An 18,482-nucleotide genomic window follows, 5' to 3' on the forward strand; every position below is an offset into this window, starting at 1 on the left:
TTGACAAGAAATCCTCAAATCATCAACATAACGCACTGCGTCTATGGTATTTGGTACTTGTTTAGCTATTGAATTGATTTTTATGGCGAACAGGGTAGCACTGAGTACCGATCCCTGTGGTACTCCCTCTTGCTGCACAAAGACTTCCGATAGTGTGGTTAATATCTTAAATTGGAAAGTTCGTTGTTGCAAAAAATTTTGGATCTACATTGGTAGATGTCCTCTCATTCCAAAGTTAAAAATGTCTCTGAGTATTCCATATCGCCATGCTGTGTCATATGCCTTTTCAATATCGAAAAATATCATTGCTAAGTGCTGTTTTCTTAAGAAGGCATTTCTTATGTTGTTTTCTGCTTTTATCATTCTGAAACCACATTGAGCTGTATTTAGTAAGTTATGGGTGTCCAAAAACCACATTAGTCAGGCATTTGCCATTTTTTCAAGTATTTTTCCAAGGCAGCTAGTTAAGGCTATTGGGTGATAGTGATTTGGATTTGTGGGATCTTTATCTGGTTTTGGGAAGGCTAAGACTATTGCGTGGCGCCATTGATTCGGAAAGGAATTTTCCAGGTATATTCTATTATACAGGGTGTTTCAGTTAAACGTTTCAGAACTTCTAAGAGGGGTAGGGTACATCCTGGCAACTCGAAATCATATAGCAATGTGGGGTCGGAAATGCTTTCCTGAAGCGGTGTTGTACACAGAAGCACCATAAAGAAAACAGACCGTAAGTGAGAAATCGTTTTAATAATACATGAAAAGAAGCAAAAGGTACATGGATTAAAGTAAGTGTTCGAAGTTTCTTCCATGGGCTACAATGCACGCCTCACATCTCCGACGCATGGACATCCGAACATTCTGGAATACTCCAGGCGAATTTCGAATTTCTTCGGCAGCTATGCGATTCTTGCAACCAGCTCCTCAGCATTGTCAACAGGGGTGTCATAAACTAGCGATTTCATATGACCCCAGAAATAAAAATCAAGACATGATAGGTCGGGTGACCGAGCAGGCCAACGCACGGGTCCACCACGTCCGATCCACTGTTGACCACATGTGACATCCAGGTAGTTACGAACATCTCCGCTATAATGGGCAGGGGCTCCATCGTGTTGGAACCACATTGTCTGTTGCGTCGATGCAGAAAGCTATTCATCTCTCAAAAGTTGTGGCAATACTTGCTGCAGAAAGATCAAGAAGATAGGTCCGGTTAGACGACACGGTAACAGGTAAGGTCCGATGAGGTGATCTCCCATAATACCGGCCCATACATTGACTGAAAATCGAATCTGTGCTGCACGACGTCGTATTGCATGCGGGTTCTCGACCGCCCAGATATGGTCGTTATGCGTGTTGAAAATTCCTTCCCTTGTGAAAGATGCCTCATCGGAAAACAACACTTCAGCAGGAAAAAGGGGATTTGTAGCACATTTTCCAAGGTACCACTGTGTGAAAGCAATACGAGGTGCATAATCCTCCGGTTGCTGTGTCTGGACACGCTGCATGTGAAACGGATGCATGTCTTGTTCTCGGAGAATCCTTCAGACACTGCAATGGGAAACCCCGACTGCGTTTGCTAGACTTCGTGCACTCGTTCTTGGATTCCCCTGTACATGCTGCAGCACATTCTGTTCGACGGCTGGAGTCCGTGCTGTTCTTACCCTGTCCCTGTCAGCTCTTTCAAATGAACCTCTCTCAGCTAACCTCTGGTGCAGTCTTGCAAAGAAATTATGACTGGGAATACGCCTCGTCGGATATCGTTCCGCGTACAAAAGCTGTGCGGCTGGCCCACTACAATTTGCAGCTCCGTACGGCAAATGCATATCGGCTAACTCTGCATTCGTGTAATCATCCATCCTACTAACTTGGCGTTCTTGTTCAAGAAATTCGAAATTCGCCTGGAGTATTCCAGAATGTTCGGATGTCCATGCGTCGGAGATGTGAGGTGTGCATTGTAGCCCGTGGAAGAAACTTCGAACACTTACTTTAATCCATGTACCTTTTGCTTCTTTTCATGTATTATTAAAACGATTTCTCACTTACGGTCTGTTTTCTTTATGGTGCTTCTGTGTACAACACCGCTTCAGGAAAGCATTTCCGACCCCACATTGCTATATGATTTCGAGTTGTCAGGATGTACCCTACCCCTCTTAGAAGTTCTGAAACGTTTAACTGAAACACCCTGTATAAGAGGAGCAACAATCTCAGTGATTTCTCATCTAAGTTTTGTACCATCATGTATACTATTTCATCTGGACCTGCTGCACTTTGCTTCGTTTGTGAAATGGCTTTATAAAGTTCTCTGAGGGTGAAAGGTTGGTTATAGCATTCTTTGTTTTTTTAGAGAAATTCAAATTACTTGTTTCTGCATGGGCTTTATGTTTTTGGAAAGCTGCCTTATAGGAGTTACTATCTGATATTTTTTCAAAGGTTCTACCAAGAGCACTTGCTATGTCTTTAGGTTTAGCTATATCTTGTCCATTCCATTTTATAAAAGGAGAAGAAATTCTTTGGTATTTGTTGTTCATTTTATTTATTTTGTCCCAAACTTTCCGGCTGTCTGTTTTCCTAGTAATTGTAGATGCAAAAACGGATCCAACATTTTTTCTTACTAATCTTAGTAATGCATCTGACATTTGCCCTTGTCTTTTTGAAAATTATCAAGTTGGTTGTGGTAGGGTGTCTTCGGAAAATATTCCATACTTTGGTTTTCTCGCGTTTTGCTAGGGAACATGCATCGTTCCACCACGGCTTTGGATGTATGGGAAATTTTAATGAAGTTTTTGGTATTGTTAATTTTGCAACCTGGAGGAGTTTGTCAGTCACATTATTTCACTGCAGAGCCAATTGATACCTGTTGGATTTGTTTCTGTTCTAATATTGCCAGATGCTTGTATCTTGCCCAGTTTGCCTTATCTAATCTCCACTTTGGAGCTCTTTGTGGTTGACAAGTAGTAGGTTCTTTTAAAGTAATCCTTATTGGATAATGATCACTACTCAGGGGATCGTTATGAACTGCCCACACCAGTAGAGGGTATATTGATGGAGAGCATATAGAAAGATCTATAGCTGTGCTAGTTTCTGTGGTTAGACGTATATATGTGGGTGTCCCATCATTCAAGAGTATTAGGTTTAGTTTATCAAGTACTTCTCTAGAATTTGACCTCTTTTATCTATATTTTCATTTCCCCATAAAGGATGATGGCCATTCATATCTCCCATGATACATAAAGGAGTTTGTAATTGAACTACTAGGTCTTCTAGTTCTATATAAGTTATTTCTTCGTTTGGTGGTAGGTAGATGGAGGCAACTGTCACATGAAAGTTTACTGCAATCTGTACTGCTATAACCTCTAGATTAGTCTGCAAAGGGATCTGTTTAGTTGGTATACCGGAATTTACTAGGATTGCTACTCCACCATGTGCTGTACCGCCTGTAATTCTGTCTTTTCTATATATATATTGTAATGTTTTAGTGTTATTTTATTCTGGGGCTAAAGATATGTTTCCTGCAAACATAGACTAATCGGAGTGTACTCTGATATGAGATCATGGATATTTTCGAAATTGCTGCGGAATCCTCTACAGTTCCAGTGTAAAAATTTATTCATTATTTGTTTTTGTTAGTACTTTCAGCTTGTTTTGTTGAGGTTGTTGCCTTTGAGTTCTCTGTTTTTTGTCTTCCTTTTTTAGGGAAGTGTGGCTTTCCGGTATCCATCTCTTCTTCTTCTGCAAAAATTTCTAGTATTGTTTCATCTGTCTGATCCTTTTCTTCTACTTCCATTTTATTTCTGTTTGCTTCAGTGGTTCTGACTTGTTTTGTAGATTTGGTGGTTTCTCTAGTTGGTGGTATCGTGATGGGCGTGTTTATTGCCTGCTCAGGTTTTTCCTTCGATTCAATAAGAAAAGAGCATGCCCATTCTGACATGGATTTTTTTGGTGGGATCATTACATCTGTCTGTGTTTCTATTGTCCTATAAGTTTGCGTTACTTGTGCATACATTGGTCTATTTGTTCGTTGTGGTTGTATTGTTTTTTTGCTTCTTGGTATGTTACATTGTTTTCTACCTTATATTTCTGTATTCTTTTTTTTTTTCTCTTCTTCCATTCTTCACATTCTTTTGAGTAGGCATCATGTTCTCCTCTGCAATTTGGGCATCTTGAATTCTGTGCTGTACAGTCATGTTGTGTATGCTCTTGTGATTCACATTTGGCGCAGATAGAAAAGCCTCTACATACTGCTTGAGAGTGTCCGTACTTCTGACACTTAAAACATCGGACAGGGTTTGGAATATATGGTCTCAGTGGGCAGTTTAGATATCCAGCTTTAACTGTTTTTGGGGGTTTTGGAGTGTTGAAAGTCAGAATTATATTCCTCGTTAGGATAATTTCTCCTTCTCTTTTAATTGTTATTCTTTTCACTTGAATAACTCCTTGGTCTTTCAACTCTTCTTTTATTTCATCTTCGGGAACATTGAGAAGATCCCACTCGGTAATTACTCCTTTCGAGGTATTCAAGGTGGAATGAGGAGTAACTGTTATTGGAATTTCTCCAAAATATCTTGCTTTTATTAGATGATCTGCTTGTTTTTGATTTGTCATCTCTACTAGTAGATCACCTGATTTTAGTCTTCTGATTGTTTTAGGGGAACTAGCTATGCTTTCAAGAGTTTTTTGAATTCTGAAAGATGACAAACTTCCGATCGGTTGTTCATTCTTTGAATGAATAACTAGAAACAGTGGTGCGACTAGAGGGAGATCCTGTCCTTTGTCTCTTAGCTATACATGAATCCATTTGATCTAGTTTTCTGCTAGTTTGTGTAGCAGAAACATGGTCTGTGTTTGCCATGATTGCTCCTTTTGGCCCTTGGCTGGAGGACTTTTCCGCCATGATTTCTGCCCCCGCCACGGGGAGGCAGGGGTAGTGCCGCTAGGAGGCCAAGCGGTTAGTGTTAGTTGTTTAGTGTTGCTAAAAATATATGATAAAGGAAAAGAAAGGTGAATTTCCTTTCTGCATTCTGACTTGTAGTTTTCAAGTATGGAACTGTTTTTAAATGAAACTGTTGAGAGAAAGACAGGAACTTAAAAATAACGTTATTCTCTTATCAAGAGCACTCTAAGTCGCAGTAATGTCGCTTGGCCTTCAAAAACGCTTGGCACCCGGGGCCGCTACTGGAGGAAAGTTAATACTTCTGACACCAAAAGTAATTACATCTCACCTTTATAAAAAGAAAGAAAATCAGCTGCATTTACTCTCCTCATCAAATAATACAATGAAGCGTAGAACTGTGGAAATGGTGAATAATATTGAAGAAACTCTCATAAAGCACATTCAAAGCTGTCATTTTTTTCTTTACAAGAGGATGAAAGTACAGACATAGCAGATAATGTCAATTTAAGGTGCTTTTATAAGGTATGATTTTAAGGACACCGTCAGTGAATATTTTTGTTTTGTAAACCCCTACCAAAGAGAACAATGGCTGAAGAACTGTTTAAATTAATCAATAATTATATAAGTGTTCCAATCGATTCCAACGAGTGGAATCGATTGGAACAAATGTGTTGGATTGAGTTGCAATAGCACCTGGTCAATGGAAGTTTCCTGTACGGAACTTTTTCCAAGGGTCCAAGAGGTGGCTCCAGATTGTGAATGGGTGCATTGTAGTATTCATAGAGAAGTGTTAGCTGTAAAAAAATGCCTTTGGTTTTGAATACAGCTATTCAAGAATGTGTATAATTTGTTTTTGAATGGGATTTTAACTATATAAAATCCCATTCCTTGAATTCCAGAATCTTTACTGCTTTATGCAAAGAAAAAATATGAATGCGATTATGAACATCTTCTATTACACAATGAAATTCGATGGTTATCAAGGATAACCATCGAATTTCAAAACGAAGAAGGATTACTTCTTGTTTTTGGAGCAACATCCTCCATCAGCAAAGCATGCAATATTCGAATTTAAAGACAGGTTTAATGATTTTAATTGGTTAATTAAGATAACCTACTTATGCGATATTTTTGGTTTTTTAAATGCCTTAAATTTAAATTTACAAGGTATTGATATAAGTATTTTTAAAGTTGGGAAAAGTAGAAGAAGCTACGAAGAAAATTCATCTGTGGGTACTTCGAGTTGAAAAGGTGAATTATAATTTTTTTCTTAGTTTAACTAAATTACAGAAAGAGTATGTTCAAAGTGACATTCTGGCTGACATTTCTACAGAGATTAAAGAACACCTCTTGGAATTAAATTCAAACTTTCAAGAATATTTTCCTCCAATTGACAGCAGTAAAATGTGGATTCAAAACCCATTTACTTTTAATGTGGAACATGTGGAAGAATTCAGTCTCAATGAGCAAGAAATTGATTCTGTTATTGAATTGTCGTGACAAAGCATTAAAACACCGCTTCGATCAGGTCTCTTTGATAAATTTTTGGCTAAGTTGCCGTGAAGAATATAAGCATTTATCAGAAAAAGCACTGAAATTTCTTATGCCATTTGTAAAAACTTACAAATGTGAAACCAGATTCTCAACATTTAATTTTTTTAAAAAACAAATGTCGGAACAGATTGGACATCGAGCCAGATTTGAGAATTATTATTATTATTACTAGCTATATGGCACAAGGAAGCCAGAGGCTTATGCTGCACCAGCCAAAAAAAATTCCTGAGTTACCCTGGGAGATAGAGAGTCAAAAGGGAATCACCAAGAAAGAGAAGAATGATGATATCCAGCTCAGGACCCTGGGTGTGCCAAGCCCATACTCACCAGATGTGAGCCCCTGGGGTTTAAGTTGACACTATTTCTCCCTGATTTACAATGACTATGTGATGGAAAACAGCATCACCCTACTCATTAAGTAAATATTTATTTTCCCAAAAACAGACTCAAAAATATGTCAATTTTATGTAAACTTTTGATAACAAACAAAAGAAATGAATTACCTATCTGTTATTTATATTTACTGATGTTAATGAATAGCTAATTGCATTACTGGTATGTTAAATGTCCTAATGGTAGTGTTATTATTCCTGAACCTAAGTATAATTATTGAAAATACATTAATTTATAGCTATAGGTGGGCCATGAAAAAAAAAATCTGCAAACACTGGGTTTCCCAAACTTTTCTCCACTTGGAAAAGTTTGGGAAATCCTGCTGTAGCATATTGCATAATTTCAGACACATCAATGGTTTCTTTAGTTTGGTGGACCAACCAGGTTTCTGTAATACACACAACATCATATTGCTATGATAGGAGATTCTGCTCAAAAATATAAAGCTTATGTTGAAGGCTCCAAGCATTTTGATAGAAGATAACCATTGGATTTTGGTATGTTATGTAAATTTCAGTTGGCTGTCTACATCTAACACTACTGTTGTTCTGGAGGGGATGATGAAGTGAAGTGATAACCAGTATATTCCTTCCATCTGCATCATCCTTTGATACCATTCACCTGAAGACAGAGAGAGAGATTGCAGGTTGGTAATCTGGTTGGAGTGGATGGGATATGCAGGGACATGTGCCCAGAAGAAAGAGTAGACAAATTCTTGGAGAGGACAGACAGATAAAGTGGTTTTTTTTATTGCTCGGTTATTGTAACTAATATTCTAAAATATTCAAATTTGTAACCCTTTTTATTTTCTGTTCCTCAAATAGCATGGTCTGATAACGGTTATCGGTAATATGCTTGAAATGTCACCTTAGTGTATAATAATTTAGGCAAACAGCCTAATAAACTATATTATTAATTTCACACGGTATATGAGTGGTAGTAACATAGTAATAACCTTAATGATTTTCAGAATCTTTTTAGTGTGGTATGCTACTACACAGAGCATAGTCCTTGTTCCAGTGGCATAGCAGAAAGCTCCAAATACCCTGTGTGATGGAGGGTGCTGAAGGTCAATGGAGGAGTGGGTTCTAATAGTTACCTGTAGCAGGGGAAAGGATAATTCTTGCTTTTAAATAAAGTAAGACCCACACTGCAGGTGCACATCCGCATTTCGCTTTTTTTTTTTTTTTTTTTTTTCTTTCCCTGATATCTTAATCTTGTTTTGTATTCTATAAATTAACCAATGAAATTTTTTTCTATCGGTATGAAACATTAAGCTTTCAGATTCAGTCAAAATGAAGAATTCAGTGCAATTTCAAATCTTGTGTTGTGCTGTGTGTGTGTGTGCTTAAAACTTGTGAGAAACATTTGGAATTTTTAAAAACAATTTTGCTTCTGTAGTTTTTGTGTTGCATGAAATTCGTGGGTTTTTTTTTTCTTTTTTTATCTTAAATGGCAGGGTAGAAAAAGAAAAATTTTGACAATTAGTGAGAACGTGAAAATTACTCATGACTTAGAGAATGGAACTAGCAATGCATCCATTTTGCGAAAATATAAGACTGAACTCATCAACTGCATCAACCATTTGGAAAAATCACAAAAGAATTACTAGTGCTTTCGAAAAAAGAAAAAATCATCACTGCAAAAAAATTTAGATAAGTATGATAAAAGTGATCTGGAAAAGGCTCTTTTGAATTGGTTTACATTGAAAACAAATTGCATTCCTAATAGTGGCCAACTACTGAAACTACAAACTGAAAAACTGGCTCTTCAACTTGGATATGCAGATTTTGTTAGCAATAACAGGTGGCTTGACAGATTCAAAAAAAAAAAAAATAATATTGTTTATGTTAAAATAAGTGACAAATCTGGTGGTTTGAATGAAGAAGTGAGTAATGACTGGATTGAAAATGTGTGGCCAGATACACGAAAAGGTTTCTGTGAAAGTATCATTTTAATGTTGACGAAGCTGGTTGTTTTATAGACTGTCCCTTACACAACCAACAAGTTTAAAGGTAAAAAGTACAGAGGTGTAAAATTATCCAAAGGGCAACCGACTGTCTGATTTGTTGAAATATGAGTTCCACTCATATTTCAACAAAATAAAAATGAAATATGAGTGGAACATGAGTTGAAATATGGATGGTACTGATATTTGAACAAATTAATAAAAGGTTGTCATTAGTTTGGATAAATATCTGTACCAGCTGTGCACATTTGTGTACACACTACATTTTAAATACTCATAACTGGAACCATTAAGAATCAGACTGATACTGGTGTAACATTTTTCACTCAGAATGGCCTCGGGAAATACTTTCTGAAGTAATGGCAAGTTGCAAGAAAACTGTATATATGACATTTTATAACTAATTATTTAAAATTTACCTGCTGACTAGGGAACTGAGCAAGTACAGAAGTAATGTTGCTGGCATACATTAACATCAGTTTTTTTATTGTTTTTTCCACATTAGCTGGTATTCGACCAGAAATCGAGGCTATTATTTCCTGAAAAAAATAATTAAAAAAAATAAATATTTCTTTTAAATATAAAATATGCAAAAAAAAAAGTAAAAATGAAGTGAAAGCAAATGTACAATGAGCAAATTTTACCAGGTATCACAAGAGGATACCATTTGCATTGTGGAAAATTTAAAATTTGGTTGTATTTGATAATTACCTAAAGTGATAAACAACCAAAGGAATAGTGTTCATGCTGAAGAACCAACACTTAAATTGCAAATAGCAAAAATTTTCTTCCTGAATTTACTTTAATAGCATTAAATGATAAAGAAAAATTTATTTGGTTACTTACCATAATTTGGTTAATTAAATCAAAGAACAAAAGCCCTTTACTTGGATCCCAAAAATTAAGTTTTGAAGATTAACAGATATAATAAAGTCTGGAAATCAGTGCAAGGAGAAAAAACAAAGCAGAAGAATAAGCAATATTAAAATCCCAGAAACAGAGATTCCAAACTTTCTAATCCTGTAAAACTTCAGTACTTGAGTGAATGAATATAATATAATTAAATGTAAATATTCTCAACTTTTATTTCATAAAAACACCCAAAGCTTTTCATAATCCATTTTAATTTCATAAATGTAATATGATTAACATCATATGTAACAAAATTTAAGTGTGATTAGAACAGAAATATAATGAAAAGTTTATATATATTCAAAACAAAACTTTATATACAAAAAAGTTTATTTTTATACAAAAAAAAGCCTAATTAATGTCTTAAATATTACTAATAATAACTGTGAATTTAGTCAAATGTAGATGGTCACTCTCAACTGTGTCTCTTTTGAAGAAATTTGAAAAGTTTCAGTTGAGGTAAAGTCTTTGAAAGAGTGCATTTCATAAAATTTAAAATTATTTTTGAATTCATGAGAATTAGCAAATTCAATAATTTAATAAGAGTATTTAGGCAACTTCTGCTTTTTGGAAATTTAACCTTTTCTTCCTAATTTAAGAAGAAAAGATAAAATTTCTTCTTTTCCATGTCTTGCTTCACATGCAGATTTTATGTGAATTCAAATTGAGGAAAGACAGTTGTCTTTCCTCAATTTGAATTTATGCCTCTTCAGGTACATAATCTGAGCAAGAGAAACTATCCCATCAGCCAAGGGAATACACACTTCAATAAGATCACCTTGAAAGTGCCTAGTCTCCAGATGCTGCAATTTGCAGAATTTAAGCCTTTCTTGGTAAAAGCACCCCTTTGTTCTCATCAGCAATCTCATTGCCCTTCTCTGTACTCATTCCAGCAGCTCCATATCCTTCCTAAAATGAAGCCTCCAGACCTGTAGGCAGTACTCAAGACGTGGCCTGATCATTGCCTTATATAAGGGGATGATAACCTTCTTATCCATGCTAGCAAAATTCCTAGCATTATATATCATGAACTGCTCTGGTAACCTGTCTGCACTGCTCAGAATACTTCATATCTGACTGAACAATTAGCCCCAGGACTTTTACCTCCTCCACTACTCTGAGTGATTGCACAGTTGGTGCATTACTCTGAGGTTGCTGCTACCCATAGGCAGTACTTTGCATTTCACAATGTGAAACTTGAGTTGTCACTTCTCACAGCCCATCTGCCACACTTTTCTAGATTCCGCTGCAGTGTCCATTGATTACCACTCTCTGTCTTCTCCCACTCAATCGTTGATTTAGATCTAAGCTTTGAATGGCACTTCTTAGTTGATATGAAAAGTCAAGTAACTTCTATAATTATTTCCCAAATGCTTTCCATTTAGAAATTTTTTGTTGGTAACATCATTAGTTGGCCCCACTCTACAGAATTTAAAATCTGTGTGAGATCACCGTAGTCTACTTTATGAAAGCAAGAACCCTCCCTTTTACCCTTGATGCTTGATACTTCTTTAAGTAAATATCACAGCAGTGCACTGTGATCACTTCTACCAGTAGTTCTGCTATCTGCAGATTCTTGAAGGATGAAAAATCACTGCTGATAATCAGATCAAGAGTACTGCTCCCCCTTGTTGCCTTTCTAACATTCGGGTGTAGAAAACAGTCATTCAAGAAATCTGCAAAATCCTTGCTAATCTGTGAGTGACCACTCACAAGTTCCAGTCAATATCTCTAAATTCAAAATCCTTCTTTATAAGACATTCTGATTTACTGGACATCACTCTATATCTTTGTTCACTGAACTCATCAGAGTCATTAGGCCTACAATATACTCGTACTCTACTAATTTTTGCTTTCCACTGCTTATGTCACACCAAATTGACAAAACATTGCACTGCCTTAGATTTTATGTACTTCTTCACTATGAGCAACCCCCCCTCCACTTGTGCCTGTCATTTCTGTACTCTCTGTACTCCCCACATTCAAATTCCGCATCCCTTTTATGAGTGACACTGCGTCTCTGATATTCCAACAATGTTTGCTTTTGATGACTTGACCAGCACTTCAAGTGCATCATATTTATTTACTATCCTCTTAGCACTGGTGTACATGCACCTGGTCTGACTCTTAATTACACTAACACAGCTAATGAATTTACTTGTTCCATGATGACTCACAGTAGGCATGTTCCAACAGAAGAAGTGCAAAATTCACTTTCACCTCTGCCAGTGGATACTGTTAATCTATTAGTCTGTATACTCCCAAGCTAGGCAGTTTCCGACCCACCTAATACTGCCTTGATAAGATCAGCAAATATTCTTGCACCCTTTCTATTTAAGTGTATCCCATCCGTGCAGAAACAGTCACCTCTTAATAAGTACAGACCGTGCTGAAAAAAATTCTACCCAATGAGCCCTACACAATTTCTCCCGGACTGAATTAATTGATAAGGCTCTCATCATATGTTTCCTTCTATCATGTCTGGGCAGAATTGTAGACATATTTTGATTTAAAATTAGTAGCGTAGTAATATACAAAAACAGCAATTTCTTCTTTTGTGCCTTAAAAACATAATATCTACTCTACACATAATAAACTTTTGCTACTGGCAGACATTCCCTGGTTCTATTCTATCTATCCTTCTTAAACAACATATTTCTCATTTTCCTGACTATAACTACCCTCAACAACCAACAATAGCTACCTCCTGTGGGACCAGCATATTCTGCTTGAGGGATTGCTGCTGTTGCCTGATGCACAAGGATAAGATCTAGCATTTAGTTGTGGAGCTGAGAGCTTGATGTCCCCCTCCATTTTAATTGCTTTGAGTACATCCTCCTTACTCTTCTTGCTCTCATAAATGCTAATCAGAATGCTGAGTTGGCCACCAATTTCTTCATCCTGTTTGCACCAAACACACACAAAAGACATCCCCCTTGGCTGTATCATGTTTTGTTCAAGAAAGATCTGCAAATATTGCAGAAGTAGTACATTTCATTAGGCTGTGATTGAGAATCGTCCCCTTTATTTATATGTCTCCCTCCTCACATAGGTAAATATCTAGTTGACTTCTGAATTTCTTCAAACTGTCAGCCTCAACTACCTACAATGGCAACTTGATCTTGTCATACTCTTCATAATCTTCTGGTCTTTAGATTAGCCCCACTCTCATTTGCTTCCATCTAACTCACACCACACAGATTCTATTCTGGCACACATAACTTCAAACTCAGGAAAGGCTCTTTTCATGCTCAGGCATGAAAAGGGCCTTTCCTGAATTTGAAGAGCCTTTTCATGCTCAGGCATATCTTTTGATAAAAAACATGATCCCTTCACCCCTTCTATCTTCCCTAAATACCTTAAACATACCGTAGTGGAACTCATCATCACCAAATTCCAGATAGCACCACATTTCTGTTAACCAATTATATCAGGATTAGTTGTCCTAACCAGGAGTTCAAATTTAGCCATTTTATTGACCACATTCCTGAAATTACTGTAGACACAGCTGAAACTAAGTAATCTTCTTTAGTTCACAATCCTGACAAACTGAGTATATACTTTACATAATACACATTCACACATAAAGCATATTTCAGGGATAAGGAGCTCAGTAGTATATCAAAGAACAATATTAATCCAGAGGTATATTAATTCAGTAGATCCATCTACCTGGGATAGATGGATCTACTGAATTATATTAAAATAATCAACAAAAGACGTAATAAAACCTTAAGCCATAATTATGAGAGCATCCATGGATTCATGAGAGGTCCCTATGGATGGGAGATGTGGGAATATCTCTCTAATTTGTAAAGTGTGAAGTCAGTAACTGTAAGCTTGCTTTTGTTCCAGGAAAATAATGAAGTCACTGGTTAAAGAAATAATGCATAACTACCTATACAGGAATTCAGTCACACAGTATGGCTTTGTTCAGGAGCAACCTTATCTGACTAATCTGAATGTACACTATGATGCACTAATAAAGAATCTGGAAGACAATTTTAATTTACACAAACATCATATTCCACAAAAGCTTTTGTTACTATTCCACATGGAGAACTATTATACAAATTGGAGCAGAGGTAAAAGGATGGTTAAGTGAGAGAAGACAGGATGGTGATCAATGGTCACTCCTCTTCTTGGACAAACATTATAAGTGGAGCACCCAGGATCAGTGCTGGGTCCATTTTTGTTTTAAACATATATTAATGATACTGATGAAGGCATATAATTAACTGTCAGATTTTCAGGGAAAAGAGGACAGGTAAAGAGAGCATTTAATATAGTTAGGGAAGGAAATTTATGTGGTTGTTTTCCATTAAGATTACTATTATATTTAATACCACTCATATACAAATTGAAAATATCATTAAGCAGGTGGTTTAGTTGTATGTTATTATGGCTATAGGTAGCATTGATTTTGCTAAAGCTCTAAGTTTACTCTGCTTTAAACCGAAGATAATATCATGTATATGCTTGACTTGTATAATAGGTTCATCCCATGATATTAGCACATCTATAAATCTAACCAGTGTATTATTAGTATGGGTTACTTTAAAGGTATTAGTAGTTTTATTGGAGGTAATTTTTACTTTTTTGATTATAGGTATGGGTCTTTTAACCATGTGAAAGAGGTTATAGACACATGAATCTGTTATTTTATTGGTGTAACAATGCCCACTGAATAAGCTATTTAGTCCATAAGGATAGAGTGTTTTATATTTCAATATGCTAATGTTTTCTAATTCTAACCTGGTGCTATTATTATGCTCTATTTCTAAAATGGTGATCATGATATTTTTGAAGCTGTGCAACTAGAAGTGTTGCAGTTCTATGTCTTTTAAGTTGACATAGTTTTTAATATGCGATCTGTGTACATTTATTCTAATGTGCGGTTCACCCCCAGTTTGTCCTATATATTTAGATTCACAAGTATTAATACAAGCATGTAATAAGGTATACAATTACAAGCATGTAATAAGGTATACAATACCACTAGCATGGCAAAAGGCTGGAGCTTCTGCATTGTTAGTGTAATGCTTAGTATTCATAGAAGAGCAGGTTTGACAACGTATATCATTACAGGTACTGAATTTTAAGAAATTATTATTATCTATAGGTGTTATATTTGTTGCCGTAATAGTAGCTGGTTGCGTGCCATTGTGAGCAACATTGTTTGGTGTATTATTATGTGCAGTACTATCCATGGCCACTACATTATTGGCATAACAGTCCTCCAGTGGGCCTAAAGCATTAGATGCTGTAAGGCTAGTAAGGTTACTTATCGGACCACCCTGAGCCCCAGTGGTATCCGCAGTACAGTTTAACCTACGCGACCGACGTAGTATCTTATTTTTATTTGTGGTGTAAAAGCTCATATTAATAGTTAATTCAACATCCTAGTAAGATACCCTCACCAGTATCAACCCGGTGAACCTGCATAATGCCAAAATAGGTATGTGTTATTATAAAATATTATTCATCATTATAGTAATCTTATTAATTAGTAAATGCAAAAGGGAAGAACCCTGGCAGACAAGTCAAAACACAGGCAAACCCCTTAGTATATAAAATATAGAAAATTAATAAATATCTTATGTAAAGTAAACTAAACAAGATCATCCTTTACTAGGTTTGGCCTTGTGGACCAGTTATGGCTATTATAGGGTTAAGTAGCTACCAGCTTATCCAATATGAAATATATTTATTCTATATCTTACCTATTTTACTAATTGTACTTAAACTATACAAAAAAAAAAAAAAAAATATATATATATATATAGTAGGAACCTGAGCTGAAATGCTCAATACATTCTACGTTGATATCAATATTTGTAAAATAATACGTTTACTTCAATATAGTACGTAGAACACTTCCGTATGATACTCTCCAGAAATTAAAATGAAAAAAATCGAAAAACTTACATTAGAGTAACAAATAATTAAAAATTAATTTAACACAATTAAAAATCGATTTAACGCAATTAAAAATAAGAAAATTAATTAAAAGAATTTAACAAAAAAATACAAAACGATTTTCCTTCCTGAAGCTGACAACGCTTTTCAACCATATGACGTGATCACACGAATGAAAATTACCAAATAGTGGTGACCATGAAACTTAAATAGGGTTTATTTGTCTTCGCGCATGCGTACAAATGCATATGAATCAGAGATCAGATATGGCCAGCGAACATTAACAGAATTCCAGTGTAATATAATTTCTACGGTTTCTGCAATTAATAGTGGCGTATAATTATATTGAACACTAAGTATTTTGGCCTCATTAAATAAAAACGTTTTTGTATAAAATGCATTTAAGAGAAGGAAGATGGGAGAGCAATATTGTTTCCTTTTGAAAACAAGTAGCTAAATTATTATATTTCAATACAAACCTGAAGTTCCAAAAGTGGAAGGCTAGGATCTCTTAGAATTTTCATAAATGTATCTACAGCTACTGCCATCCTGACACTATAATAAGGATCACAAAGAGCATAACCTGCAAGAATATTCTCCAACTCCTGCCGTGAAGTCTGAAAGACTTGATTTAACTTGTCTCCATGTACACTTGGAACTTCTGTTTCTGGAAACTCTCCAGTAAAAAGCTGGGCCTACAAAAGGTGAGAAAATAAAATACAATTGATTGTATATTTATCAGTGATATTGATGAAAGTATATCAGGGTTAATGTCGAAGTTTACAGATGATATAAAGGTTGGCAGAGTTGTTAATGACAGTATGGCAGTGTGCTACTGCAACAGGATCTAGAAAATTTGGGCAGATGGGATGAGAAGTGGCAACTGAAGTTTAACATTGTCAAATGCAAAGTACTGCATATGGGTAGAAGTAAACCCAGAGAAAAATACCAACTGTGTGGTACTACACTAAGGGTGGTAGAAAATGAAAAAGATCTTGGAGTAATTGTGCAGTCAGATATGAAGTTTTCTGAGCAATGCAGACAGGCTGTCAGAGCAGGTCATAGAGTATTGTTTATGATATACAGGAATTTTGCTAGTAGGGAAAAGGAGGAGATTATCCCTTTGTATAAGGCAATGGTCAAGACACGCCTTGAGTACTGAATCCAGGTCTGGAGGCTTCATTTTAGGATGGATGTAGAGTTTTTCAGTGTGTACAGAGAAGGGCAACAAGATTGGTGAGGGGGAACAAAGAGGAGCAATGTGAAGTCCATGCTGATCTGTTTTTTGGATATTAATGGCATTATCCATAAGGAATTCGTCCCTCTTGGCCAGATTATCAATGCAAAATTCTATTGTGACGTCCTGAGGAAGGTTAAGGGAAGCTGTCAGGAAAAAAACATCCAGAGAAGTGGTGCACAAAGAACTGGGTCCATCATGATAACACGCCGGCCCGCACATCTCTCACTGTGGCACAGTTTTTGACCTCCAACAACATAACAATCATCCCCCACTACCGTTATTTGCCAGACAGCCCCCCGGGACTACTTCCTCTTCTGAGCATGCTCAAACCATTCAAGCTTTATACAACTCAATCAGATCACCTCACAAATGCAAAGTCTACAGACACTGTAATTTGCAAACCATAAGCCTTTGATCCATTCACTAATCTTGTTGCCCTTCTCTATACTCATTCCAGCAGCTCTATACTTCTTAAAATGTGGCCTACAGACCTGTATACAGTACTCAAGGTGTGGCCTGACCATTGCCTTATACAAGGGGATAATCACCTCCTTATCCCTCTTAGAAAAATTCCTGTATATCATTGACAAGACACAATGACAAGACAAGACACAACAAGACACTTTTCACACTGTCTGCACTGCTCAGAAAACTTCATATCTGCCTTCAATTACCCCCAGGTCCTTTTCATTCTCTACCATTGTCAGTGTGTTACCACACAGTTGATAAGTTACTTTGCAGTTATGCTTCCCATATTCAGTACTTTATATTTGTGAAAGTTAAACTTCAGTTGCCACCTCTCAGCCCAACTTTTCTAGATCCTGTTGCAGCAGCGTACTGTCATTAGTATCATTAACAACACTTCCAACCTTTGTATCACCTGCAAACTTGGATATTAAACCTGATATAACCTGAAACCATCCTCAATATCATTAATAAATACAGAAAACAACAATGGACCCAACACTGAACCATGGGAAATTCCACTAATAACATTTGTGCAGCAGTCTTCCATGTGCAACAGTATCAAAAGCCTTTCGAAGATCCAAATATATATCAAAATTATTCTTTGCATCCAGTTCCTTTGTGACCACATCATACTATCTAAATCCGATCAAATTGGTCGGACAAGACTTCCCCTTAACAAACCCATTCTGCGTTCAAGCTATAAATAAAGTCTTGTCTAGATTATCCTAAAGTGCTTCTTTAACCAGTGCATCCATTAATTTCGCTTGAACAGAAGTAAAATTAACAGGTCTCCACTCTCTGTCTCATAGACGTACTGTTTCTGCTGCATGCCTCTTCTACAGATACTTCCATGGGCACTGTTCTTCTGAACTGGCTTCTATAATTCCCGCCCTCTCTTTCAAAACAGTCCAAACACGTGCCACCACCAGCCAACATCCATTTACTGTCCAACTTCAAACATACAGAACCAACTTTTCATCTTCCTCATTTATTCATTCAACTGCCGTTCTCTGGAACAACCTTCCTTCATACGTATTTCCTGAAAATTACAATCTACAGAAGTTCAAGTCCAATGTCAACAAATATCTTCTTTCGTCTTCTCAAACTCCAACTCACAGTTGCAAAGTTATATCCAC

At 36.3% G+C, this 18,482-nt stretch overlaps 1 protein-coding gene across 2 annotated transcripts in view; it reads right to left on the minus strand.

Moving 5' to 3' along the window:
- Positions 1-18,482, minus strand: part of ACC (acetyl-CoA carboxylase) — a 1,497,654-nt gene that overhangs the window by 903,494 nt on the left and 575,678 nt on the right. For both annotated transcript variants that reach the window (XM_090383551.1, XM_090383552.1), the window contains 2 exons: positions 16,118-16,333; positions 9,227-9,346 (listed from right to left, as the gene is read on the minus strand). In XM_090383551.1, the coding sequence (XP_090239677.1) occupies positions 9,227-9,346; positions 16,118-16,333 (336 nt within the window). The remainder of the gene's footprint in view (positions 1-9,226; positions 9,347-16,117; positions 16,334-18,482) is intronic.

Source organism: Mastigoproctus giganteus, chromosome 10, assembly GCF_048544385.1.
Source record: "Mastigoproctus giganteus isolate SK-2022 chromosome 10, ASM4854438v1, whole genome shotgun sequence".
NCBI classification, from domain to species: Eukaryota; Metazoa; Arthropoda; class Arachnida; order Uropygi; family Thelyphonidae; genus Mastigoproctus; species Mastigoproctus giganteus.